At 38.1% G+C, this 27,539-nt stretch overlaps 3 protein-coding genes across 8 annotated transcripts in view; 1 reads left to right on the top strand and 2 right to left on the bottom strand.

The window, feature by feature from the left end:
- Nucleotides 1–16,639, bottom strand: part of LOC134212422 (carnitine O-palmitoyltransferase 1, liver isoform) — a 151,365-nt gene extending 134,726 nt beyond the window's left edge. Inside the window, exon 1 of the mRNA XM_062690256.1 lies at nucleotides 16,365–16,639. The gene's annotated coding sequence lies outside the window, so the exon portion shown is untranslated. The remainder of the gene's footprint in view (nucleotides 1–16,364) is intronic.
- A 1,747-nt stretch (nucleotides 16,640–18,386) lies between these two features.
- On the top strand, nucleotides 18,387–18,931 carry LOC134216545 (large ribosomal subunit protein eL38). The gene is made up of 2 exons (XM_062695409.1): nucleotides 18,387–18,544; nucleotides 18,625–18,931. Exon 2 carries the CDS (start codon nucleotides 18,626–18,628, stop codon nucleotides 18,836–18,838), a length of 213 nt encoding a protein of 70 aa, XP_062551393.1. The 5' UTR covers nucleotides 18,387–18,544; nucleotide 18,625; the 3' UTR covers nucleotides 18,839–18,931.
- Nucleotides 18,932–20,642: 1,711 nt separating this feature from the next.
- Nucleotides 20,643–26,701, bottom strand: LOC134216543 (uncharacterized). 6 transcript variants are annotated; one of them, XR_009980718.1, is made up of 2 exons: nucleotides 21,665–22,584; nucleotides 20,643–21,240 (listed from the first exon to the last, which is right to left on the bottom strand). XR_009980718.1 is itself a non-coding variant. In XM_062695408.1 (2 exons), the coding sequence occupies exons 1-2, from the start codon at nucleotides 26,284–26,286 to the stop codon at nucleotides 21,235–21,237; spliced, it is 549 nt and encodes a 182-aa protein (XP_062551392.1). In that variant the 5' UTR covers nucleotides 26,287–26,701; the 3' UTR covers nucleotides 20,643–21,234. The 6 variants fall into 6 exon arrangements, 2 of the variants coding, with proteins under 2 accessions (XP_062551392.1, XP_062551391.1); XR_009980717.1 differs by having other exon boundaries at nucleotides 21,837–22,584; XR_009980719.1 differs by having other exon boundaries at nucleotides 21,848–22,584.
- Nucleotides 26,702–27,539: the final 838 nt, after the last annotated feature.

Here is a 27,539-nt window from a genome sequence, read left to right as displayed (position 1 = left end):
GCCTCGATAGAACTAAGACTATCCGAGAAGATGAAATAATGGTCTACGGGCTGATTGGAAATTATCCCCAAAGCGAAATTAATTGCTGCCAGCTCAGCAACATAAACCGAACACGGTTCCTGAAGTTTTCGGAAGGTGGTTGAACTTACGTTGAAAACACCGAAGCCAGTGGATCCGTTAATGCGAGAACCATCAGTGAAATATCTGTTATTGCAATTGACATGTTCATATTTTTCAGAAAAAATGGAAGGGATAGATGATTGTCGAAGATGATCTGGTATTCCTTGAATAGCGTGTTTCATGGACAGATCGTATTCAATTGAGGAACTGTCGTTGACGAAGTAAACTTGAGGTGGATTATAACATGGAAGACAGAGATCTGACGATATGTAGTTGAGATAGACTCGCAGATATCTTGAACGATGAGCCAGTTCAAGCATATTATCGAAGTTTTCTAATACAAGTGTGTTACTTGTTCCACATTTGATCAGTATTCTAAGTGAGAGTTCCCAGTAACGGTGCTTTAAAGGAGTGACTCCAGCAAGCACCTCCAGGCTCATGTTATGCGTTGAATGCATACAGCCAAGGGCAATACGCAAACAACGATATTGAATTCGTTCCATTTTGATCAGGTGGCAATCAGCTGCTGAGAGGAAGCAGAAAGAGCCATACTCTAAAACAGAGAGAATAGTCGTTTTATATAGTTTGATGAGGTCTTCCGGGTGAGCGCCCCACCAAGTTCCAGAGATAGAACGGAGAAAATGGATCCTTTTTCGGCATTTCTCTAACAAATAATCAATATGGGTTTTCCAGGTACACTTGGAATCAAACCAGACCCCAAGGTATTTAGAAGATAAAGATTGGTTTATGTCATCTTTCAACAGCTTTAGTTTCAGTTGAGCTGGGTACCGCTTCTTAGAAAACACTACCAATTGAGTTTTTGCGGAGAGAACTCGATCCCTAAATGTCTGGCCCAAACAGTCAGGTTATTTAGGAATTTTGCAATGGTCTTTGCAGGACATTTGCACATGAACCTCTTAGGGAGATCACGGCATCATCTGCAAGTTGTCTAAGCGTGCATTGTCCTTCCAAACAATTGTCAATATCTTTAACATAGAAATTGTAAAGCAAGGGACTTAAACATGAACCTTGGGGAAGGCCCATGTAGCTATTTCTGGAAGTTGTCAGAGTGCCGAGAGTAAAGTTCATATGTTTTACTGACAACAAATTGTACAAGAAATTATTCAAAATAACGGGTAATCCACTACTGTGCAAATTTTCCGACAGTACTTCTATGGAAACAGAATCAAAAGCGCCCTTAATATCCAAGAAAACTGAAGCCAGTTGCTCCTTGTGCGCATAGGCCAGCTGTATATCTGAAGAGAGCAACGCTAGACAGTCATTTGTTCCTTTACCTTTTCGAAAACCGAATTGAGTGTTTGACAGTAATGCATTTTGCTCGACCCAATGGTCAATTCTTGAAAGGATCATTTTCTCCAATAATTTCCTCATGCACGATAGCATGGAAATCGGTCGGTATGAATTGTGATCAGACACTGGTTTCTCAGGCTTTTTAATAGCTATTACTTTGACCTGTCGCCATTCTGGGGGCACAATGTTGTACTCCATGAAACAGTTGTACAGGTCAAGTAATCGTCTTTTAGCGATATCTGGGAGGTTTTTAAGAAGATTGAATTTGATATTATCGCATCCCGGAGAAGAATTGTTTGATGAAAGAAGAGACATAGAAAGTTCCAGCATTGAGAATGGTCCACCCAAAGAACCGGGATCAGTGACTGATTCTCGAAATAGCGGTTCTGCTGGTACGGAATCTGGGCAGACCTTTTGCGAAGTTGAATATCCATCGATTGGAGTATTCTTCACTCTCATTGGTGGAAATGCGGTTCCGCATGTTGCGGGCCGTTTTCCAAAGTGTTGTCATTGAGGTTTCTCGTGATAGTCCCTCAACAAAACGTCGCCAGTAGCTACGTTTTTAGCCTTGAGAAGATTTTTGAGCTTTCTTTCAAGCCTCAAATACTTTTCGAAAAGCTCAGACCTTCCGTGTTTACGGAAAGCCTTGAAGGCATCAGATTTCTCGGAATACAACTTAGTACATTCATCATCCCATCCAGGAGTGGCTGGTCTTCTTATGACAGATGTACTTGGAACGCGTCGTTTCTGAGCTTCTAGTGCGCTTTTATGAATCAATTCGATAAGGAATCGATACTCATCCAGTGGAGGAAGAATATCAGTTGATTCAATACCAATTTTTACCGCCGATGAATTTTGCCAGTCAATGTTTTTCGTGAGGTCGAAAGGAACATTAACTGGCACTGATCGATGATAGCCGCTTTTGATTGTGGTGACTATCGGCATGTGGTCACTACCATGGGGATCTTGGATTACCTTCCACGTGCAATCTAATGATAGTGAATTAGAGCATAAAGACAGATCTATTCGACTTTCCTGACCTTGAGGTCCTATTCGAGTTACTTCGCCTGTGTTCAAAATATTCAAGTTGAAATCGTCGCACAAATCATAGAAAATAGGCGCTCTGTTATCGTCTCTAGTTTCGCCCCATGCAATACCATGTGCATTCATATCACCCAGTATTAAAACTGGGGATGATAAAAGAGAGACTGCGCTCCAAAGATGCCGACGATTAAGTGAGGCATTTGGGGAATATACACTGAAGCTATGCAAAGGTCTTTTTCTTTACATTTACTTGGCAAGCGACGATTTCTAAACCATTAACAGTCGGAATGGGAATTCTGTAGAAAGTGTGACATTTTTGATTCCCAAAAGAACGCCACCATAATGATCATTCCGATCTTGGCGAATAATGTTAAAATCGTGGAAGTTGATTTCATCTTCAGAAGAAAGCCATGTTTCACAGAGTGCAAATATATCGCAATCGGAGTTGCGAATTAAAACTTAAACACGTCCAATTTATGTTTCAGACTGTGACAGTTCCACTGCAGCACAGTGATTGTATCTTGTATGGCCGTATTATCCATCGAAAGATACAAGTCCTGCAAGAAGGGCCATGAAACAGTCAATTGCTTCAGATAACTTTCAACTGTTGGAATAAAGAGGTCAATGATTGGCCTCAATGAATTCGGAATATTGAATAAGTTCAAAATACGATCCACAAGGTCCTTAAAGGATATCAATCCTCGCTTGGACGAGATTCTTTTCTTGGAAGTGCGAGTAGCAGTTTTCTGCTCAGAGATATTCCTTGACTGATGTTTCTTTGTAACATCAGTTTTAGGCAATGGCGGGAATGTCCTACTGCAACATGGGTCAAAAGGAGCAGTATAGACAGGTTGCTTCGGAATTTTAAATAATCACCATTTACCATCAGATTCAGGTAAGCTTCCAGGGATGATTTTTGTTTTCTTACGGCGCAATCCCGGGGAAGACGGTTTCTTCCTCTTTTCGGGTACGTGTACCTCCGCAGAATCAACCATATCGGCTACGTCAGAGTCCGATTTGTCTATGGAAATCACCACCTAACAATCACTTACTTGAACGGCAGCTGAAATAGCAGCCGTTGCGTTGGCAGTTGCGGATGTGTCTTGCGACTTCACCATTTCTGCATACGACTGCTTAGAGCGCTGTACTAACGAGCGCTTAACTTTTTGGGTGCGCTTTTTGTACACCGGGCATTCTTGCAAACCATGGGGAGGGTCCATGCCACAATAAGCGCACTTTGTAACTTGTTGTTGGCAGGACTCCTCCCTATGCTTTTCAAAACATTTGCCACAACGGGGCTTGTTGTCGCAAAACTCGGCAGTGTGCCCCAACTGTTTGCAGTTGGTACAATTGAAAACTCTGGGTACAAAAAGACGCACCGGAAACAACATATTTTCGATATCTACATATTTTGGGAGTATCGAACCGGCAAACGTTACCCGTAGCGAACCTGACTTCGAATATACTTTTTTACCATCTACCATAGCTGCTGAATGCAATTCCTTGCAGTCCAGAATATCCACGGTAGACTGCAGGGCATTCTTTAAACGGCCTTTTCCTGCAAGTACATCCTTGCAAGTCAGGCTCGCTGCGTTAATTACGCCTTCAATCTCGACCTCCCGCGACGGGACATAAAACCATATATGCCGCATGATAGTTCTGGTCTTTTGCGATAGCATTTGCATCCTGGTATGTAGGTGCGGTTACGCGTAGTTTGTTCCGATTGATCTGATGAAAATCAGTTTTCGGAAAACGACGCGTCAAGTCACGTTTGATTCCTAAAAATCAATACTTTTCACTTTCTGCCGGAAATAAACAACCCAGGGACCAGGTGATGTGGCCTGGTAAAATCGCGTGCGAACGACATTGTCTTTGGGAGGCGTTTCGCCTCCACTCACTTCATCCATGTATCAAAGATAAAAAACTTAAATAAATTTATTTAAGAAAAAATATATTTTTGGACCAGGCTAATGCCCACTCTTTCTGCACTGTCCGATTCTTTCTGTCGAGAAAAAGTGTACCCAACTCCACCGCATGCAAACAATACAAAGCGAATAGGTACTTAGCCGTTTTGTTGTTGCCTTTGTAGGTGCCTACGAACGTCGTCGTACGGGGATGGATGATGCTCTGTCCGAATGCTGATATTCACGGCGCTGTAATGATTACCGGTTGGTAATTTACCAATTACAGCCCGCTTCCTTCTGGTCGCCAGGAATTCACCTTGCGAAACTTCGGTGCCGTATATTTGGCAAAGTAAACTTGAAAAAGCACTTTATCGAGTTCGCGTGAAGAGATCCAAACTAAATGCGTCTGACTCGGTCCGATGCGACACAGGGAATGTCTGGAAACTTTAAAAGTAGGTATACTAATGACATTCTTTCCTTCAAGATACAATAATGAAACATTTATTCTCTTCCCGTAGAGAAATAATAACAAATATAATTAAAAACTTCCAGCAAGAAATGACTCTCGAACAACATTCGAAAGCTATAAAGATGACGAGTGTTTTTCATTCGACTTGAGTCGTTTTCCAGTGTGCTATCGAATATCCATAATGCCAAAACATCTCGGTATTCTTGTACCTCCTCGAGCATACTCGAACGATGAGTCGTTTTCGAGATCGAATCGAAAGCCGTAATGCCAAACATGTTCGACTCGATAGAATTACGTTCGAATCGAGATGCGCAGTGCCACCCCTGGTTATGTCAACAAAATGGACGGACCCGAAATCTGGGTAACCGGGGACTTACACATTTTCGGATATAACACAGATGTGGATATAACAACATGGCGTCAACGTTGTATGGCGGAGTAAATGCTTGCTGAATGCAGCAAGAAAAAGGTAAGCATGGTCAAATTAATGGCGGCGGAGCATTGTCGGCACAGCCGGCAAGTGATATGCGTTTGGGGAAGTTGTTTTCTTCAACATTTTTTACACAATAATAATTTTCTGGAGCGAAAGTGTAAATGTCCTTGTCCGTTGTCTCATGCTAGATGTGTTCAGTCTGTGCGACCTCTGGTCGAAGACGGCGATTCTGTCTTTTAAAAAATAGCTGAGTACCGGTTACCCAGATTTTTTCGCTTGTTCGGTTACCCAGATTTGAGTTTAGATACTCGAACCCAGATTAGAGTAACCACGGTTTTGCCGAATATGCTTTGCTGATGGCTGTGCCGGAATAATACAGGACAGGCGCTTTGGCCGTTCTATCGAACAAGGAATTGAGTCCGCAAGCCGATTTACGACATCAAACGAATGCTGCTCGATGCCGAACTCGCTTCAGTCCACGTCGGAGGTCGTCCGGATGGATCCAGTGTTGCCTTGATAAACAAATCAGGAAAGAAGAACGCGGTTAAGTGCTTCGGATACGGTGAAGCAGGGCACTATAAGAATCGCTGTCCGAAAACGAAAAAAAAACCCAACTTAATTCACCGAGTAGTGATACTGCCTTTCTCGCATTTAGCCAAGACACCAACCTTATATAGTGAATATGGTTCGATGTACCATTTTCTTTATAACTTTTGAACGCAACGGTCGATCGTTTTGAAATTCAATAGTGATCAACTAGCCTTTGTCCCCTGTCGAATGAAACTTTTTGCGAGGAAATCGGTTCAGGATTACTATATGAAAAGTTGTCTAATGTTTTTCTTAGCTTTTGTGCACACACATACACACATACACACATACATACACACGGACAGACAGACATTTGTTCAGCTCGTCGAGCTGAGTCGAATGGTATTTAACACTATGGGTCTCCGAAGCTTCTATAAAAAGTTCGTTTTCGGAGTGAAATGATAGCCTTTCGGTACAACTTGGTTGTACGAGAAAGGCAAAAACAGACGAAGAAGAAGCACGCGCTGTTTGCTGGGAGAAGGATGGCGTCTCTGGGGCAACCGAGCACATGGTCACCGATGAGACAGTTGTGGAGGACGTAAAGGTGCTGGCAAATAGAGAAAGAGAAGAAACATCTCTAGACAGACGAGCGTTAGTGATGAAAATACACTAACAGAAATTTCACTAGAAAGGGACTATGAAAGTACTTTCGAAGATCAGTATTCAGAAGATGAATCTGATACACAGGGAGTACGAAGAAGTAATCGAGAAAGAAAATTACCGGTTAGGTACACTGATTATAAAATGACCAAAACTGCATCATCGCTTTCGGAGGTTGATCCGATTCCTCAAAATATTGAAGAATGAGGGACCGACTGTTTACTTCGATGACATTTACTTCCAGAGAGCAGCAGCCGTAAAAAGTGTAGACAACAACCTTCCGTGCACCATGTTTACGGTACTCGTCACTGAGTGGCGATACCGGCGTTTCTATCTGTGTTGTTAAGCCTGCTACTCTATGTTCTGAGATTTTCAAAATTTTCACCATTAGCTCATGGAAGAATGGTAGTTGGAAATCGATAAAATGTATGGGAAAATCAAGTATTTTGCAAATTTATGGAAAATGGTGGTGTTTTAGAAGAAAGTAGTGATAAGGAATGAAATATGAGATGAAAAGATTATCTCCTGCACTTAGTTTGCACTGATTAGTAGTTGAAAAGTGATGCAATTTCGATTTTATTACCATTGAAAAAACGCCATCTCTTGCATTAATCGTTTTGACTGGTACCTTATTGTTTTATTTTTGAAGTTATTCGCAAAATTGGCCAAATTAGGAACATGACTAAAACCGGTACAGTTCCCTTACAACTTCACGCCGAGAACGTGAGGGAAAAAACGGCTAATATCGCAAAGATTATGTACCATATTAAAATTAGATTAAGGACACTCCTCACGGAATCCAAGTTTCAAAGTGCTCGCGTTTTCGGGGGCACACCAATCGATATGGAGGCGGCGCACAACTGTCATTTTTGTTGATTTAGCTTTGCTGCGTCGCAGCATGCGTGAAATAATAAAAATGACAGTTGTGCGTTGCTTCCGTATCGAGTGGTGTGCCCCCGAAAACGCGAGCACTTTGAAACTTGGATTCCATAAGGAGTGACCTTAAAGACTCTCTAGATATTCGTGTAAGCCCAGAAGTCTTACTCCATAAATTTCTAGGATGACCATTAGCATATGCCATGAACGCATTTCATTCATGGACCCCAAAGGCATGTACCAAACTTATAACAGGCTGATATATCTCTGGTGTAGATCCTTATGCCTTACTTCAGGGTTTTCTTGGATGACCATGAACATTTGAAATGGGTGCATTCTATTCTACGTACCATAAAAGACATGTATAACTATTCAAATAGGCCGAAAAAACTCTGGTTACGCGTGAAGTTCTTGAGGATTGTTCAAGTGTTTTCTTGGATACCCATGAACATATGCAATGAAAGCAGTATATTCTATGTACCACAAAGGGCCTATGCCACTTTTGAAACAATCCGAAAGGTATCTGGTTACGTGTGAAGATCCTGAGGCCTATTCTAGCATTTTCTTGGAAGACCATAAACATATGCAATGGACGTATTCTATTCTATGTACCACAAAGGGCATGTACCACTTTTAAAACAAGCCAAAAGATCTCTGGGTACCCATGCAGATTTAAAGGCCTATTCCAGAGTTTTCTTGGATGACCATGAACCTATGCAATGGACGCAATCTATTCTATGTACCACAAAGAGCATGTAACACTTTTGAAAAAATCTAATAGATCTTTAGTTACGCGTGTACAGAGGCGACTCGTCCATATGTTCTACCTGTTCATGGAACAGGTAACCATTTTTAGTTCAGAAGTAGGAAACTTAATGTCCTTAAAATTATTTCTTTGCAATTATTTATTAGGGCAAATAATTACTCAGTGAAATTTTTAAACAAAGTTTCACGTAATGTTTCCAATGATGGTTTAATATCTAACGAAACAAAATATTGCGTAGACAGATCAACTCAGACAAGATCAGCTAAATATGTGTTTCTCCGACGAATAACAGCATACCACATCACATAGAAAGCTTTTGCTAGTCGTACGATTCATAAAGAACAAGTCTGCGCCATGACGAAAGTTTTGAAATAATTTCCTCCTTGGTATGCTCACTCGTTCTCCGCGCGCGTAGAACCAGCGTGAGCGTTGCCAGCTTTCTTCGTTTCCTCACATCATCCTCTTTCGCATGCAACGCAGGCACGTTTAGGATGAATGTTGTGCGTCGATGTGCTCTACTACAGGTGTGGGCCAAACCCCAAAGTAGTATTTGTTTAACGAAAATTCGCTCTTTTGAGAGAGAAACTCTCAGCTGGGTTGCCGAAGATGGCCGAAGGTGGCCGAATGTGACGTCACGTCTGGCATACTCAGTACAATTTTTATAACAGACGTGACGTTTCACTCCACCCACCCACTGTGGGTGGAAATATTTACGTTATTTTTTCGACTACTACAGACATAGAGGACTTTGGCCCACACCTTTACTGAAGCACATCGGTTGTGCGTGCTATGTGCGCAGGAGTCCAACCCGTTCGACGCGCTGCGAGAACAATCAACGACGCGATGTATCTTCGGTTAGACTCGGTCGGAGTGTCGTGCTGTGCTTTGCCGAAAGGCGCACCGCGACCGCATACGCTTTCGTTCATACTTCGATGATTGGGAACGGTTTGTTTTTTTTTTCTCCTGATGATTATTCAGCATCAAGAATAATATTAAATTAATGTTTGAGTTTTTAAAAAGAGACATCAAAATTTGATTATTATAAAATATAATAAAATTGAATTATTTAATAATGCTTTTTTTTCTCCAAATAATCAAAATTAATCAACATAGAAAAAAAGGCATAGTTTTCACTAAATTTGAAAAACTAAATAGGGTAATTCGCCAAATGTTGAACGGCTAATTTCTTCGCCTATTGTTGAACGCACGTGCATTTCTTATGGGCGTTCAACAATAGGCAAGAATTTTAGCCGTTCAACATTTGGCGGTTTCCCCTAACTCTAAAACATTTCAGTGGTCTCAATCTGGGGTCGCATCAAATGATTATACTAATAATGGTTAGTTACATTTCCTTCATAACAACAAAATATGTGAGAGTTTTTAAATACTAGGGGCGATGGGTCCTGCGCACCCCAATGGTGGAAAGAGCCGATTTGAAAGATCTCTATTCTGAGCAATATCCAGTTATCGTCAACAGTTACCAAGTTAGATTTCGGACGACTTTAGAACAAAAGAGATTAATTGAGTAGGGAGATTATGAAGCTGTTTATTGTTTTATAAACCCTTTCGGTTTAAATTGTTTTTTTATGTTTGGTTACGTTGTACAAGAAAAGGTTACAATATTAGATCAAATACACAACTCTTATTCGAAACCTCAGCTTGATGTATATTTTTTTAGCAGGCCGATAGAACAGGTGTACCAAAAGTTCACGAGACGCCCCTGCGCGTGTAGACCTGAAGGCCTTTTCCAGGATTTTCTTGGATGACCATGAACAAATGCAATGAAGGCACCAGAGGACTTATCCGAGAGATTTCTTCGATAGCGCAGAACATATGTAGTGAACACATTTGATTTCAAGATGCGCAAAGAGCATGTACCACTTTTGAGACAAGTCCATAGACCCATGGTTACGAGTGTAGACCTTAAGGCCAGAGATTTCTTGGATGACTCGGAACATATACTGTGAACGCATTCTATGCTAAGTACCACAAAGAGCATGTACCGTATTTGAATTTGCATAATGGGCCTTTGGTTACGCGAGTAGATCTTTAGGCTTTACTCCAGAGATTTCTTGGATGATTAAGACCTCATTTCAGGGATTTTTGCATTACCCGAAGCATATACTTTGAACACCTACAATTCTAAGAAGCGCATAGAGCTTGTAGCATATTTGAAACTGGTTGAATGGCCTTTGGTTACGCATGTAGACTCTTAAGTCTTACTTCAAAGATTTCTTGTATAGTGTGCGCCGGTCCGATATTCGTCGGCGGCGGCGTTTGTCCGAATTTTGGTCGGCGGCGACGGCGTTTTCGGCGTCACGCCGACAACCATTTTAACCGGCGGCGGCGGCGGCGTGGATCGGCGTGGCGATTTTTTTTTAAACGTTTTTCTAAGATTTTTTTTTTGCATTTTTTCGGGATATTTTCATGACACTAAAAGAAGAATCTTTTGAATTTCACATGAAAAATCTAATGCACTTCTCCAGAAAAATCTAGAAGTTTTTTTTCCAAAATTTGGAAAATATTTATATATTGTTTGAAGTTTCGAGCAATCTTTGGAATTACCAAAAGAAGCTCTTTTGAATTCCCAAACAAAATTGTTTGGAATTTCAGCAGAAAATTTATCGCAATTTACATGAAAAACTTCTAAATTTTCACAAAAAAATGTTTTTAGCTTTTACAGGAAAAATTTGCGGAAATTTATGAAAAGTTCCTGTTGTGTTTCTTTTGAGTATTCTTACAAATTTGCACAGAACATTATTGATAATTGTAGTAGAGTGCGGCTGGAAGAATGGATGTTCAGGAGAGATTCTCCGTAAGTTTAACGGAAACTTCTTTAGAATTTCCGCTGAGGATTATTCAAAATGTTTCAACGAAAAATTGTTCGAAATTATTGGATTTCTACGGGAAATTCTTTGTACAGTAGAAGTTTGATAACTGAAAGTCATTTAACTGCAATGCTTTTAACTGTATTTCGAAAGTTGCATCAGTTTCGCAGTTATCGGACAGCTGAGCTTCAAAACGATGTCAAAGTCGATGATAGCTGCATAGCAGTGAACAATCAGATGCATTTCTTTTTTGACGACGTCTGACAATTGTTTGACGTCTAGAATGCGTCGCAGTTATCGAACGCCATTCGCTAACAGAAACGAAAATAGGTTGCAGTTATCGTACAACTAATGTATTATCTATACGAAATTCTTGGGTAATTCCATTGGCCGAAAACCGTATGTCCGAACTGGTAATTTGGTCGAAAAAGTCGTTTTCCCTAACAGTTCGTTTGGCCGAATAGGTCTTCTTCTTCTTCTTATTGGCATTACATCCCCCACTGGGAAATTGCCGCCTCGCTGCTTAGTGTTCATTCAGCACTTCCACAGTTATTAACCGCGAGGTTTCTAAGCCAAGTTACCATTTTTGCATTCGTATGTCATGAGGCTAACACGATGATACTTTTATGCGCAGTGGAGTCCAGACAATTTCCAATCCGAAAATTGCCTAGATCGGTTGGATCATCAGAATGGGTCATTTGTCCGAAAATATCGTTTAGGCCAACATGTCATACGGACAAATGTGAATAACTGAATAGCTAATTTAGTCCAAAATATCCAACCGTTTGGCCTAATGACATTTACGTTGAAAAGACCTTTTGTCAAACAACCGTTGAATGAAATTTCGTAACATCTCTACTTTTAAGTCAATACTGGCATTTAAGCCAAATTCCATCTGACCAAATCCCATTAATTGAACATTTATCCGAAACTGTTATCCGGTCAAAAATGGTTTTACCAAAAATGTAGTTTGACAGAAAACGACAAAAAGCCGAAATAGATATTCAGCCGAATTGGTAATTTGGCCGAAAAAAAAAAAACGTTTAACCGAATAGATCATTTGACCGTTTGATAGGAATGCTAATTTGTCCCGAAAATGTCCTTCCTGCAAAACAAACCTTCTGGCCGAACGGCATTTTCTGTCAAGTTTGTCGACAAATTGTCTTTTTTGGCAAAATGATCCCAGAAAGGAAATTTATGGGCCAAATGTCTCTTTCTGCCAAATGACATTTTTTACCAAACGGCATTTTTAGTCAAATGATGTATATTCGTTCGAAAGACTTTTTCATCCGAAAACGCATTTTCAACCAAATGACCTGTTAGGGTAAACTTACTTTTTCCAGATTTTCCTTATGGCTGTAAATCGCTTTCGGCCAAACAACATTTTCGGTCAAACCAGTTTTGATCTGATAACAGTTTCCGTGAAACGTTTTGCTAAATGGTACCTTGCTAGATGTCTTTTGGCCTAAAGTCCAGTATTGACTTAGAAATAGAGGCCACGGAATTTTGTTTCATATTACCCGTATAGTACGAGGTTCAGTCATTGAAATTTTGCCGTATGACCCCATTGGACCAAATGACATTTTTGGCCAAATGGTCCATTCTGTCCAAAAAACTTTTTCTGCTAAATGGCATTTTTGGCCAACGATCGTTTCAGCCAGACAACCTGTTAGGGCAAACGGCTTTTTCGGCCAAATTACCAGCTCGGCTGTCTGTTACTTTCGGTCAATGGAACTTACCAAGAATTTATAATCGAAAATAGAGAGAATTTTCTGAAGAAATCCAAAAACAATCCTCAAAAATTCCGAGCATTTTTCCGATGTTTTAAAGTTGGCTATGCCAAACTAGCCGTTTAATGATGAATTTCTCCCTGCGAAAAAAAATCACTCTGATAAATTAATCTTAATTAACCCGTATCGACCTTAGTGAAGGAAAATAATTCAAATCACTGCCATTTCGTCATTTCTAGTCGTATTGGCCTGGTTTTATCACTGTTCTGATCGTACGGATCTCAGAATTCAGAATACATTTTGGGACTTGTGATGTGGCCCTCCTATCCGGAGTTATTCCGCTGGGTTACTGGGTCAGATACAGTAAATATGACCATAACTTCCTTTTTTGACTCTATAAGTGCAACAAAATGTTACGTTTTTAGTCTTATTCCTTTCATTTAGGTTCATTCGTATGTAGGGATTATGTCAGTACCAGGTACCAAATCATGGTGATACCTGTTCCAGGGTTTCTTCCACCCTTTGGGAACCGGCCCAAAATTAACAGTTCAATATTTTTGCTCCATAGCAATAGCAATATGGGAATCAAACTGCAGCATTTTGGAAGACGAATGGAATTATAACATCCAAATATGATATTGGCCACCCTGGGCCCAATTCCAAGGCTCTTGGAGAAGCCTCCGGGGGCACCAAAATCAGCCAATTTCAAAATATCACAAACTTTGGCAATATTGGTATCAAACTTCAGCATTTTGCAAGACAAGTGGGATTACGACACCCAAATATGATATTGGCAATCTTGGGGCCAGTTCTGAGGCCGGGGACGTCTCCTGGGGCACACAAATCGGCCAATTTTAAAATATCAAATTGGGGAAATCAACGTTAAATCATCTCTTCTACTAGTCACAATTTTCTGTTTGAATTTCAAAGAATACTCCATAGAGACTTTCCGTGAATATTCCGAATATTTTCCTGTAGAAATTTGGAACAACTTCCCGTAAAAACTTTCTACTACCAAATAGTCTTTTCGGTTAAACGATTTGGCCTAACAACTTTCAGCTATGTAACTTTTGGCCGAACAAATCTTTTCTGTTCTAAAATTCAATTCCAATTAGATTTTTTTCTTTTGGATTTCAACGGGAACACCTTCGCAATTTTCACGCTTAGTTTTTACGGAGAGCTCTTCGAAATTTTAACAATATTGTATGGAATTGTCATGGAAATAATTGGTATCTTCACAAAAATTCTTTGGAGTTTTTAATGTTGTAGAGATCTATCAGGAAACTATACGGAAAATGCACTGAATCTTCGGAGTTTCCACTGAAAATTTGAATCGGCGTGGAAAATTATAGATCAGCGGCGTGACAAATTTTAAACGGCGGCGCGCCGATGCAAAAATGCCGGCGGCGGCGGCGAGCCAAAAACTGTCGGCGGCGGCGGCGTGGCGCGGCGGCGCACACCTCTACTTGTATAACCATGGGCATAAGCTGTAAACTTTGACAATGGACAAAAAGTATATGAGTTTCTGTTTCCAAAACTGTAAAAAATATCCAAATCGATTGAAAATTGTTGAAGTTATGAGAATATCAATTTATGGGAACACGGGTACCCTGTCGGCCATCCACGTGTGTTTTTTTGTTGGCCGCATAAGGGTTAACTAAAACGTTAACTGGTCGGGGTTCAGCCAAATCGCACCAAGCGCCAACGAAAAATTACCCATTTCTCTGCTCATATTTTCGTTTAGCAGATTTAATTAGTCGCAAATCGTATCGGATATCCCTCAACCCATAACTGAGGATATCCTACTGCAAGTGTACGCTCAATTTTGTATGAAACTATTGTCGGCGTAGCACCAGCTTAGAATGAATTATTAGCAGTGGCTGATTTTCTACTCGCCGCTGCCACATCCAGGCGCTACAGTATATGCGCAAAATAGCCAGCATGAGTTAACCGCCAGAAATTTGTATGGCGAAAGACATCTAACGCTGGTTTTCTCAAAATTAGGAACTTTTCATGAAAAACTATTTGGTACCGGTTATGAAGGATGGTGTCCGCTACTACGCCTACCCAATATTTTTTCGATTAGGGTGCTTAATGAATTATTGGCAGTGACTGATTTTCTACCCGCCGCAGCCACATCCAGGCGCTATAGTAAATGCACAAAATAGCCAGCAAGAGTTAACCACCAGAAATTTGTATGGCGAAAGACATCTAACGCTGGTTTTCTCAAAATTAGGAACTTTTCATAAAAAACTATTTGGTACCGGTTATGAGGGATGGTGTCTGCTACTACGCCTACCAAATATTTTTTCGATTAAAGTGCTTAATTTTGAGAAATTGAACCTTAGATGCCTTTCGCCATACTGATTTCAGAAAGTTAACTCCTAGTGTGCCGCTGTAAGCACGCTCAAAGCAGTCGATTCATTAATTATTGGCAGTGGCTGATTTTCTACCCGCCGCTGTCACCTCCGGCGCTATAGTATATGCGTTAAATAGCCAGCATGAGTTAACCGCCATAAATTTGTATGGCGAAAGACATCTAACGCGGGTTTTCTCAACAGTAAGAACTTTTCACGAAAAACTATTTGGTACTAGTCATGTAGGAATGTGTCCGCTACTACGCCTACCAAATATTTTTTCGATTAAGATGCTTATTTTCGAGATATTAAACATTAGATGCCTTTCGCCATACTGATTTCCAAAAGTTAACTCCTAGTGTGCCGCTGTAAGCACGCTCAAAGCAGGCGATTCATTTTGAGAAATCGAACCTTAGATGCCTTTCGCCATACTGATTTCAGAAAGTTAACTCCTAGTGTGCCGCTGTAAGCACGCTCAAAGCAGGCGATTCATTCGGAAGTCCGGACTTCCGAACCGAACTTTCTTCCGAAGTTTTATCTGTCAAACTAATGGATGCGTTGTTTAGCGCATCTTTAGGGGAATCCAGCGCACTACTTCCGAAGTTGGGAAAGTTGCCTGTATCTGGAGAAAAATCCAACTTCGGTATAAAAAGCGGTATACATTTATTCCGGATACACAATATTTCCATTGACTTTGCACGAACAAAATATCACAAGCCAGTCGAAAAGCCGCTTGGTGCGGTTTGGCTGAACCCCGACCAACTAAATGTCTGAACGCCACCATTCAACTTGTTTTATACTAATGACACACTGGTGGTATAAGTACCATGGTACAAGAATCTTGAAAATTGAAAATCATTTAATGAGTACCGTACCGATTATTGTCTTTATCAAAGATAGTCTTGGAATAATTTTCTTGTCCTCTTGTACCATGGTACAAGTACCACAGGTGTGTCCTTAGTATTAGGTGACATGTCTAACACGTGAGGTCAATGAAAGAGTTTATATCTTATCCTTGACCTGATACAAAACACTCACAGGTGTTTTCGTGGTCAATAAACAAATTACAAATTGATTTGCCTACATGTACCTACATGTTATGTAAAACAAACCGCCATAATTCCTCTTTATCACCTACATCCCCTATGCACTTATACCAAGAAAAAATAGCTTATTTACAATCTAAGCAATCCATCGAAATTAGGTCAAAATAAGCTATGAGCAAAAAGGCAATGGTGGGAATTACTATTCACTAACAAATAATTTAATGTAAATTTCTTACTACTTATCGATACTTCAAAGATATGTACGAAAGAAGTTCAAAATTCATCCACTTACCGGAATAAAATATGATGTGAGAACAGAAGCTGATGTAATTTAACAAAATAATGCACTGAAACAGTTGACAGTTCACTCACGTCACAATAGGTCACAATAATTGAAATATTCGATTAAAACACAATTCCCAAACAATCACAAATCACGAACTGATTATTAACGACTATTTCGGAGATGAAAACACCGCAAAATCCGGAAAAAATCCATGCATTTCACACCACACCGCAAGTGAAATTTTCTCGTGCTTTGACTTGATGGAGGAAAACTTGCACATAAACGTTGAACTTTTGTAGGACTTCTGTATATAATCGATCATGCATATGATATATAAAACAAACAGTAATGAATAAAAGAACGGAAAAATGGGAAAATGGAATGCAAAAATTTGGCATTTGTCACTGTCAGTCGATTTGTCACCCGTCTCTAACACGACGCCACCTGGCAGCAAATTCAGATCTAAAGTCTTTCAAAACTCGCGCAACATAAGAAAAGGGTTAGACGATCCCCACCGATGTGTATCCAAATGAGTGTCTAGTATAGGAACGTAATGCGTTAATATTTTATTTATGCACTTGTTCTCGCACCGGTTGTTTCTATCAAGGTTGTTGAAGTGCAATCATGCTTCGCACCGGTGGTGAATATCCGGTTGCTATTGAGGCAAACACGGAAATAAATAAAATCGAGAAAAAAATATTATTTATTTTCAATTCTTTCAGAACGCGCTCCAACTTTTGTAATATAAATATGTGCGTAATGCATTTTGTGATTATCAGATTAGCTAGACACACATCTGATAGGTGGCGCTAGCTTATATGCAATAATTTAGTGAGGTGGATATCTCGAGATCTATAAGACTTAGAAAGATTTTGTCTTCTACAAAGTTGTTCGGGTACACGCAGAAAAACATATTGTAGAAACAACAATAATCTGGATCAAATTCAACAATAAATATTGTTAACTCAGGGCTAATAATATTTATCGTTTGATTCAATCCATAATATTGTTGTTTTTACAATCAAATCTGCTTATGTTTTGATTCACAGTATTGTAGAATCAACAATATTATTGTTGAAATAATCTTCGGTGCATTATTGTTTCAATAATATATACAAATAAATTCAACAATATAATATTGTTGAAATAATAATACATTTTATTTGAAAATGTTTTGTTGTACTTCTTTTTATATTCAATGTGAATAAATAAAACTAGATAATGGCCGGTTGAAATAAGTACTTTATTTCATTATACATGCATATTTGCAACACCAAAATTACGCGTTACATATTTTTGGTTGTGAATGGTGTCCGTAATAACACCATTAGGTACCTGATTTCTCGCAGTTCCGACCATCACCTCTATCAATATGAGGACGTATGTACGTTAGCTCTGTGAATGAAAATTATATTTTTAAAACGATTTCAATTAGTTTTTCGTAATACTTACATGTCATTGATACCAAACGAAGTGCCTCCACGCTGCAACACTGGATTGTTTCCATCTATTTTCTAAATTAGTCATTAAATACAACTTATTTTTGAAACAAATTGAAAGCGAACATACACGCCTTTTACACAAAGAAAAAAACACAGCACTTGGTTTTCAAGCATTTTTGGCAAAAAAGAAATATTGTTGAAATAAAAATAATATTGTTGTTTCAATCAAAGATTATTGTAGAAACAACAATCAAATACTTTCGACTCAACAATAAAGCGATTGTTGAAATCAACAATATTTACATTTAGTTTAATCATACAAAAATTCGCTGCGTGAACGTCTCGTGAAAAGGCCTATTTCACCAATTTGAAGAGTTATGTGTAGATTGAGATTTCGCCCGAAAACACGCTCTCATTTCAAACGTCTACACTAAATCGATTCCAGCCATGATTTGCCGTCTATTTGTTTTCAGATTGATGACTGAGAAAAAAATTCTCGCAGAACTCTTGTAAAGTGCAAAAACCGCAATATCGCGCACTGACTGTATCAGACTGTTCCTTGCTGTGGGAAGCTCCGAACAATTTCCTCCAGGTGGCGCGCGACGCATCTATCAGCGGAAGTTGTTGTTCGGCCATGTTTGATATTTTGTCTTTCTTTCTCGGGCTGTGCTAAACGTCAACAGCACACACGTTCCGAACGCGGAGAATATTTTTTTCGATTTTCGTTTAAAAATCGTACTGCAAGTGAGTGAAACTGTGTAAAATGTGTTGAACATGGACTCGACCGAATGGAGTAATTATTGATTTGTGCGTATTTCTCTTAGGATGCCGCAGGAAATTAAAGAAGTGAAAGACTTCCTCATCAAGGCTCGCCGGAAGGATGCCCGTGCAGTCAAGATAAAGAAGAACGAAAACAACACCAAGTTCAAGATCCGCTGCTCCCGGTATCTCTACACGCTGGTTGTCCAGGACAAGGAGAAGGCCGAAAAACTGAAGCAGTCTCTACCTCCCGGTCTGCAGGTCAAGGAAGTCAAGTGAGCATTTCTGGAGGAGAGTGGTTCGTTACGGATGGATGGTGTTGAACTCGCTGACATATTTAATTCCAAATAAAAGTCAATGAGGAAAACGTAATCGAGATGGTAACAAACGTTCGTTGAATGCCCTGTGAATTGTAAAGAAATCCCGTTGAAGAATATGAAGGAATAAGCTGATTTTTAGTGTGGAACGATGCAGGTAGGTTAAAGCATTGAAGACGAGCTGTTGTACTTCAGCATACTTCTAAAACAAAAATTTTCTGCCGGTAAACTTACTTTTACCAATACTAGCAAAGCGGAAGTCCCAAAAAAAAAAATACTATTTTACTATTTTAGCTTCAAGACCTTACCAAAGTAGGGTAACTGTTCTGGTTCTTTATCTCATGTTCATCCCACCAAAAAAAAAAAAAAAATAAAGCAGTGTTATTTTCGTGAAACAAAACCGATAAAGTTGGTGCTTCATTTATTTTTTTAAATCTTTGGAAACAGTAAGATGGAATTAGGAGCAATTCCCCTATAAACTTACTAAATAGTTTCTTATTGTGAGTCACTTGTGCATAAGTTACTTCAAGATTAGTATCTGAAGGGATGTACAAGAAATCAAGTCATTTAGCTGGAATGCATCCAAGGAATAAACCTTGCTTGGGAACCAAGCTCAGGGCCCAAATGATCCTTCTTCCTTAATATAAAAAAGATAAACTGTTCATATATCGTGAACGCTTTAATAAAAGCACTAAGCACTAGGGGAAAGTAAGGCAAGATCGCTATCTTCGATTGTAGCATCAGTAAGCATCATTTTTACTTTATTAATTCAAGGGAAGGTGCTCTGTAATGTAAAAGGGGTAATAAAAATGGAAAATGGAATTTTTTCAACCTAAATACCTAGCTTTTGAAATATTCGTTAGAAATTGGCACTTCAATTTTTTTTAAATTTTGTTGCCACTTAATTTAAGGTTTTATAGTAGGCCTGGTAGCGGGTCACTTTTTAGTGACTTGGTCACTTTTTTCAGACAAGTCACTAAAAAGTCTTTTTTTTTCGACCTAAAGTCACTTTTTCTCACAAAAAGTCACTATTTTCTGTTATGTCTGGCATTAGGGGTAACAACCAGACAGAGATGCACGCATCTCTAAACACAATAGACGGGTGTGTGACAGTGTTGTCCTACACTCAGTGCGAAAAAATCTGCTCTTTGATTTTACTCCATCTAAACGATTTTATAGTCTTTACTAGCAACCCTATAACCAGAGACCGGCGGAGTGAAAAACTGTCGAAATGGCAACGTATGAAAATGCATGAAATCGTGACAATGATACTGGCAGCACTTGAACTTTTTGCTTGCTTCTTATGGGTGCAAAAAGTAAACAAGTCGAAATGGAACCGCTTTTGACGGTTCGATTGGAAACAAGATGGCGTCTTCGCCGATCTCTTATTCTAGTATTTCTAGTCTTTACTAAGTAAGTGTAATTAATAGAAGGATATTTGAATGTCATGTCAAACTGTCAAAAAAATGCACGCCAGAGCAACAGGAGCGGGCGCGCTGAAAATACACTCCAGTGAAAACACTCCAGTGTATTTTCAGTGCGCGCGCTCCTGAGGCTCTGGTGTGCATTTTTTCAATAGTTTGACATGACATTTAGAAAATTCAAATATCCCTCTATTAGTTACACATACTTAGCTAAGATTATAAAATCGTTTACATGGAGTAAAATCAAAGAGCAGAATTTTTTGCACTGAGTGTAGGACAACACTGGTGTGTGATACAGAAATTCACAATGAGATACGCGCGCGTTCACAGTCAGTAATAAACTAAAACTTTATTCTTCCTATTGGCCTGACTGGACCAGCAGCCAGTAGCTGTCGATAGGGTGGTCACCACAGTACTCCCCCTTTTAGTTTTACAATACATCATACTTAAAATTAGAACTTAATTGAAGAGCATAATTATATTTCGAACACAGCAAAATGAGACTGCTGTAAACACTTCAGCATCGTTAAAACAGTACCGGAAAGCAATTAATAAACACACTGATCTGAAATCTGTAGAACACAAACTCTGTGTTGATCAAAAATGTGAACCTAATTAAAAACTTCGGCTCATCCTCCGCTGAATGTATATCCTGTCCATTAGGAGTATAACGTAGCAAATCCTCGGCAAACTGATCTAGAGAGATAGGTTGTCCTTTTCAAAATACTTCCATGTGTTGTGTAATCCGACAAAATTAAATAAATTCGCTGAAAATCCGTTGAATCCACTAGCTTTTTCAAATGTATTATAATCCTTCTGTATGTTAAACTGCGGCTATGCTTCTTTCCCTTCGAAAAAGGTACATAAATACTGTTGACCTCACGGAAAAACATGGACCATGGTTGAAAAACTTCACAAAAAATAAACTCACGATTCAAATCTGCAAAAAAAAAAATTACAAATAAAATATTTACAGGAACAAACAGCTTGGTTTTTTACAGGAAACATTGTCAAAATAAACTTTAAATTAAGAAAAAAGTTTTTCCAAGGCGTAAATTAAAAATGTTAAAACAAAATAGATAAACCAAGATCAACTAAAAAAACTGATTGAAACACACTTTTGGTAAACGACTGCATCAATTACTGCGGTATAAAGAAACTGCGTAAAGCAACAGCAAAGTTTGCATACAACAAACGGCTATTGACTTGGTTATTGATCATGCTGATCAATACAAATACACACAGTCAGACTTCCATAAAAGCTTTTGTAATTGTTAAATGGAATAACACATGATTATGTTATAAACAAAATGAAACTTGTTTCTCACGCTTGCTAGTCAAAAAAATGAATCACACAGGTTTACCATAATGTGCATGTAGATTACAAAATATCCTGTTTCATCACTCAAAATGCATATGCTTCTTTTTACGTGGATGCATAAATCAGACTTGCGATGGAGTGTAAAAAGCGATACAAAATAGCTGCAAAATCTTGAGCAAGTAAACAATCGCCATCATCCGTAGGATATAACATACAATGTAGGTACCACGCATTGTGCGCTGGACTTGAGCCACTTATTAGTTGCCAGTAGCATTTTCCCATGGCCGCCCTCGAATAATGAGCAATTATATCAAAAAACCAGCCGGAATTTGACCACTCGAACGACACGCTAAACGACATTATTTTTAATCAAAGGGATAAACTATCCCAAAATCCCATCTTATCCTCGTCGCCACTGTTATGTCTGGCATTAGGGGACAGACAGAGATGCACGCATCTCTAAACACAATAGACGGGTGTGTGATACAGAAATTCACAATGAGATACGCGCGCGTTCACAGTCAGTAATAAACTAAAACTTTATTCTTCCTATTGGCCTGACTGGACCAGCAGCCAGTAGCTGTCGATAGGGTGGTCACCACATTTTCAACTATTTTGAATCTATTGACTAAATTTTTTCTTTTTAAATAAAGCTTTATGTATGCGTTGGAAGATGCTTTGTTCATGGCGGGAATGAAATTACGGACCTTGGAAAAGTGATCACTCTGAAACTTCGCCAGCCATTCAACTCGCTGCTCTTATTGGCATTTCACATGTAGCTTATTGAAGGTGTTTAACGACACAATTTATAAATTAGTATACAGTCATGCAAGCAGAAGACCTGCCGATTTCCATTTTTTTTTAACTCAAACTTTATACAGTAGGGGAAGGTGGGAAGTCTTGATTCCTTGGGGGACTTGATTCTCCCCTGTTTTACCGAGAACTAAAGTAGTATTAAGCGCATTTTTATAATAGATCCTCTAGACAAATGATTCTTTTATTGACAACCTTATTTACACTATTATTTACTGTGTTTTGTTTCTCCTAAAGATGTACTTAGGGTCTGTCTCATTTGGAGAATTAAACTGAAATTAAACTTAAAAGTGACATTTCAATAATTATCGAATAACCCTGCTCGCACAGCAAGATTACTTTTGACAGATATCGAATCATTTTCCATCGATGTCCTATTGGAATTGCTGGGTAGCACCAGCCATTCTAACGGAGTGATTTTTTAATTTTCGAACTGTCACTTTTAAGTTTAATTCTCCAAATGAGACACAACCTTAGTGGCCACGCAACATTTGAACAACTTCTCCCAATAATGACCAAATACTATCATTTTTGCACAGCCCAATAAATGATCTTCACTGATAAAAATGCCAACATTCCTTCACTATTTCAGGATATTTTGATTTTAAGTTGTTGCCTCAATATGAGAAGACTTGATCCCTCATTAGTCATCCATACAAAAATTTGGCGAAAAAATTCAAGAAAATAAAAATTGTTTTCAAACGGCATTTTTTTGTAGATTTGACAGATGTAATGGAGGGTATGCTCTAAAAAAATATTTATTGAGTAGATATCATAGAAAGTAGATCAAGTCTCCCCAATGTTGAAGATTGCATGCGCTGTCGAATTCTATAGCAAAACTCGTTCACGAAGCAAATAGGAAAATATGCGTATTTTGGACAGGGCTGGCATACTCCTCTGAGTAGTCGAAATGTGCGTGCCTTCCGCACTCGAGCGATTCCAAGCAACAGCATCAAAATTTAAGAAAATTTTTAATTCATGATTTTCTATTGAGTTGAAACTTGGCACAGTTTTTCTATTTCATCTAAATCGTCATTTTTCGATATCAAATCTTCATATTGAGTCACGACTAACTTTTCAAAAGGGTGTATGTGAAAATGGTTCCAAAATATTTAAAAAGCTGCACAGCAAAAACGGAATGTTCGATTGTTATGATTTTTTCAGCAAAGTTAGACAACTAAATGGTGATTCTTAAGAAAATGTGCACAGTAAAAAAAATTTTTTGCCTTTAAAATATCATTTTGTCACAAAAACTCAAATATCTCAAAACCCTATCTTTTTTCGAACGTAATTTTTTAGGAAAACGGTCCATTATATTAGCTATCTACCATAAAAATTTGGTGATGGTAAACTAATACACAAAAAGTTATGACATTTCAAACATTTCACAATTTTCACATATAGTAAACAAAAAAAATTTCCGTGTATTTTTTTTCAAGAATCGCAGTTTGATGCTGATTTTATTGTTAAGGGCCTTGCGTGAGTTAAACAAGTTGTTTGTATGATATTCCATATTTATGTATTCATCGATATTATGTATATTATATGTATAAATATTATAAGTATAAATAAATAAAAATGAATTAATATTATCCTAAACTATTATATACTTGTATTAAATTAAATGTGGCAGTTACACAATGTTGTTATAGAAACTCTAAGAGTTTTGGGTTTGAATTTTGGTATGGGTTATGATATCATGAAAACAGTTTATTAATACTTATTTTTTATTTATTTTTATTCAATTTTTTTAAAATATCGAACACTTTTGAATTATTATCAGCACAGTTTGAGTATAGTTTTGCTTTAATTTTATTTTCCGACAATGGAATGAAACAGTGAAATTTTTGGGTTCCTTGGATCGTTTTCGCGTTATTAAATTGCTCGCTGAGCTCTGAAGCCTTTATTTCGTACTCTTCAGTAGTAGTAAAACAAAATGATAATTTGGTTAAATCTTTTTCTTTTCTACGATTTGCCCAATCAAAAAGTTCTTTCGCAGTTTTAATTGGATGCTCACGTTCTTTGGCTAAACTTGCTCTTGTGGCCATGCGCTTTATTGTTCCTCCAATAGCATCACAAGGACCTTTGCCATGTGATGTAGCAAAAAATGCCATTCTGCATCAATTCCGTACATTGATTTAAATTGACATAGGCTCGAAAAATTCTTACGATTTTTGTACTGCGACGCTGCTCCATCAGACATGAAATATATCTTTTTGACTTCTTTATGCTTATCAACGCGTAAAAGTTAATCATTTTTCAATGAACAAGTTTACGGATACTGAATCGTGTCTTAAATCTTCGGAAATTATAATAAAACTTAAGTGTTCAATTTGCGTACTTCCATTAAAATAAATAACGAATGGATGAATTGTAGCTTGTTGTACGTTCCAGTGATGGGACTGCACTTCATCTTGCAATACAAAGCTGTAATTTTCAGAAAAATCACAAATGACTAAAAATTCACCATTTTCTAATGTATTTTCGTATTTTTAAAAAGCTGGATTGTTCTGTTTTAATGAAATCGTGAGGATTAAACTTTCTAATTTCAAGCAAAATATGACACAAACTCATCTACAGGTTTTACAATAGTTTCTATGTCACACCTATCCGTGGTCACCCATTGCTCAAATGATAACTGATCAATATATTTTTCTTCAAACTCAGCGAATAAAGTATTTTCCAATGATGAAGAATCTGGACAATCCGAACAAGATCGTAGATAGCAATTTGATGTTGTATTTTCACACAAAAGACTACCAGTTAACATTTTAATATCCTTTGTTAAATTGATTCTTTTCAAACTATGTAAAATAAGATTAATATTCTCATGGGTTGTGCACACACACATTATGTGTTCCTGAATTGGAAAGAAGCTTACATTGCCTTGGCCGAAGGCTTGCAAATGAGGAAAACCTATTTTAATATTATCGTGAATTTCCTTGAAGCGTGTGTACGCTTCTTTCAAAGTCGTCATCATTAATCGTTTTTGGATTGCTTGACGCTTTCCATCTTTTTACTGATACATAATCTTTTGACCAGGCATAGCTCGACTTACTTCATCATCTTCAAAATATTGAACTACTATTTCTTTTGTCTCATCTGTTAATGCAGTACTAGACCTAGTATTTTTGGTTGAAAGACAGTTATTCTTCAATTGTTTTGCCTCTTTACTGTATTTCTATTGGTTTTGAACTCATCAATGGCATCCTGAATAGACCACGAACTTGGCAGCATCGACAAAATCAATAATTTTTCTTTCCTTGTCGTGGCTGCATTCGAGAACCTTTCCTTCATATTTATAATTACCTCATCGTAGTCTGTATTTTCCACATCATCAGGTCCTAATTTGAAGAGGTTTCTTCGTACAGCTTCGTTTATTTCACAGTATTTTTTCTCCGGGTAATAAACGTAGTCCATCTTACTCCATTTAATCGGAGTCACTTTTATCCCAGCTATGCCCTCGTTAAAGCGTTCGATGTTGACCTTTTGGATACACTCATCTTCCGATTGATTTGTTGAAACAGATTTCGCTGATGGTACGGTGGCAAGGCTCTCAGCACTTAATACTTCTGGTAATTCCTCAGTTGTTGTCGATACATCTGGCAATTCCTCAGTTGCTGTCGTTTTCGAACTTCCTGCGCTCTGCTCAACCGATGATATACAGATTGCTCTTTTGTCAACGTTTAGACGGCAGGACGTGCAAATGCGTAAATTTGTATTCAATGTGGACATTGGAGCATAACCAGTCGCTTTCAGTTTATCTATGGTGCTTTCGGTGAGATTTCGTAACTCTTTTGAACACTTTTTTCCATCAAACGGCCTACAACAGTTGAGAAAGCGGCTACTCATGTTGTTCGTAATATTTCAATAAACAAAATCACTTTTAAGTTTTTACTGACTAGTTTGGTGTCATTTGCTTGACTGAAGAAAAAAATTACTATAAGATCTTTAACAACTTTAGTAGTAGTAATTTTTTTGCTTTTTCGTGAGCATTGTCATGGTATGTACCTATCATGCATTTGTTGTTGTTGAAGATACCCGTTTCCTCCCGATCATAAAGTCTATTCTCTAAGAGGTATATTTTTTGCAGGTAAACTATAGACGTACACGTGTATATAAATCTTTGATTTTGCAGCTTTTGTCTTAAAAATAACATTTCTGATATGTTTCTATCAACGTTATTATCAACAGGTTTCAACACTATTAAAAGAATTTTTCGCCAGTCACGTGCAATAAAAATTATGACACTATCAATACTTTTGATCACAACACTGGATCGTGTCTAAGTTTCTTATAGATGCTATGAATAATTAAATCAAAATATCATGAAAACAACTTGTTTAAATCACGTCCCTTAACAATAAAATCTGCATCAAACTGCAATTCTCGAAATAACTTACACAGAAAAAATTTTTTTACTAAATGTGAAAATTGTGAAATGTTTGAAATGTCATAACTTTTTTGTTTATTAGTTTACCATCACCAAATTTTTATGGTAGATAGCTAATATAATGGACCGTTTTCCCTAAAAATTACGTTCGAAAAAGATAGGGTTTTGAGATATTTGAGTTTTGTGACAAAATGATATTTTTAAAGGCAAAAAAAATTTTTTTTTTACTGTGCACATTTTCTTAAGAATCACCATTTAGTTGTCTAACTTTGCTGAAAAAATCATAACAATCGAACATTCCGTTTTGCTGTGCAGCTTTTTAAATATTTTTTAACCATTTTCACATACACCCTTTTGAAAAGTTAGTCGTGACTCAATATGAAGATTTGATATCGAAAAATGACGATTTAGATGAAATTGAAAAACTGTGCAGAGTTTCAAATATTTTCGAAATGGTCGCTCAGGATCGACTGACATGCCCCCGTGGAATGCCTCACTCCTCAAAAATACCGGTGAGAGTGTGTTTCAATTATCGCTCAGTTTTTCTCTCCCTCAACACAGCGAGGCCTCTTTATGTTTCTACTCAGCAGCGAATGCATTTGTCAGACACGAAGAGTTGAGGATAAATGATAAAATAAACACACCGTGTCCCTCAATGAGTTTTGATAGAACGGTGAATCCAGAGTCTATTATATATAGAGTTACGCAAAGA

The sequence above is a fragment of the Armigeres subalbatus genome, chromosome 2 (genome assembly GCF_024139115.2).
Source record: "Armigeres subalbatus isolate Guangzhou_Male chromosome 2, GZ_Asu_2, whole genome shotgun sequence".
NCBI lineage: Eukaryota > Metazoa > Arthropoda > Insecta > Diptera > Culicidae > Armigeres > Armigeres subalbatus.
This window is presented reverse-complemented; position numbering and strand designations above follow the sequence as displayed.

Bases quoted from the DNA above. Each gene is read 5' to 3' on its own strand.
- LOC134216545 (XM_062695409.1), top strand. From the start codon at position 18,626: ATGCCGCAGGAAATTAAAGAAGTGAAAGACTTCCTCATCAAGGCTCGC.
- LOC134216543 (XM_062695407.1), bottom strand. From the start codon at position 26,286: ATGAGTAGCCGCTTTCTCAACTGTTGTAGGCCGTTTGATGGAAAAAAG.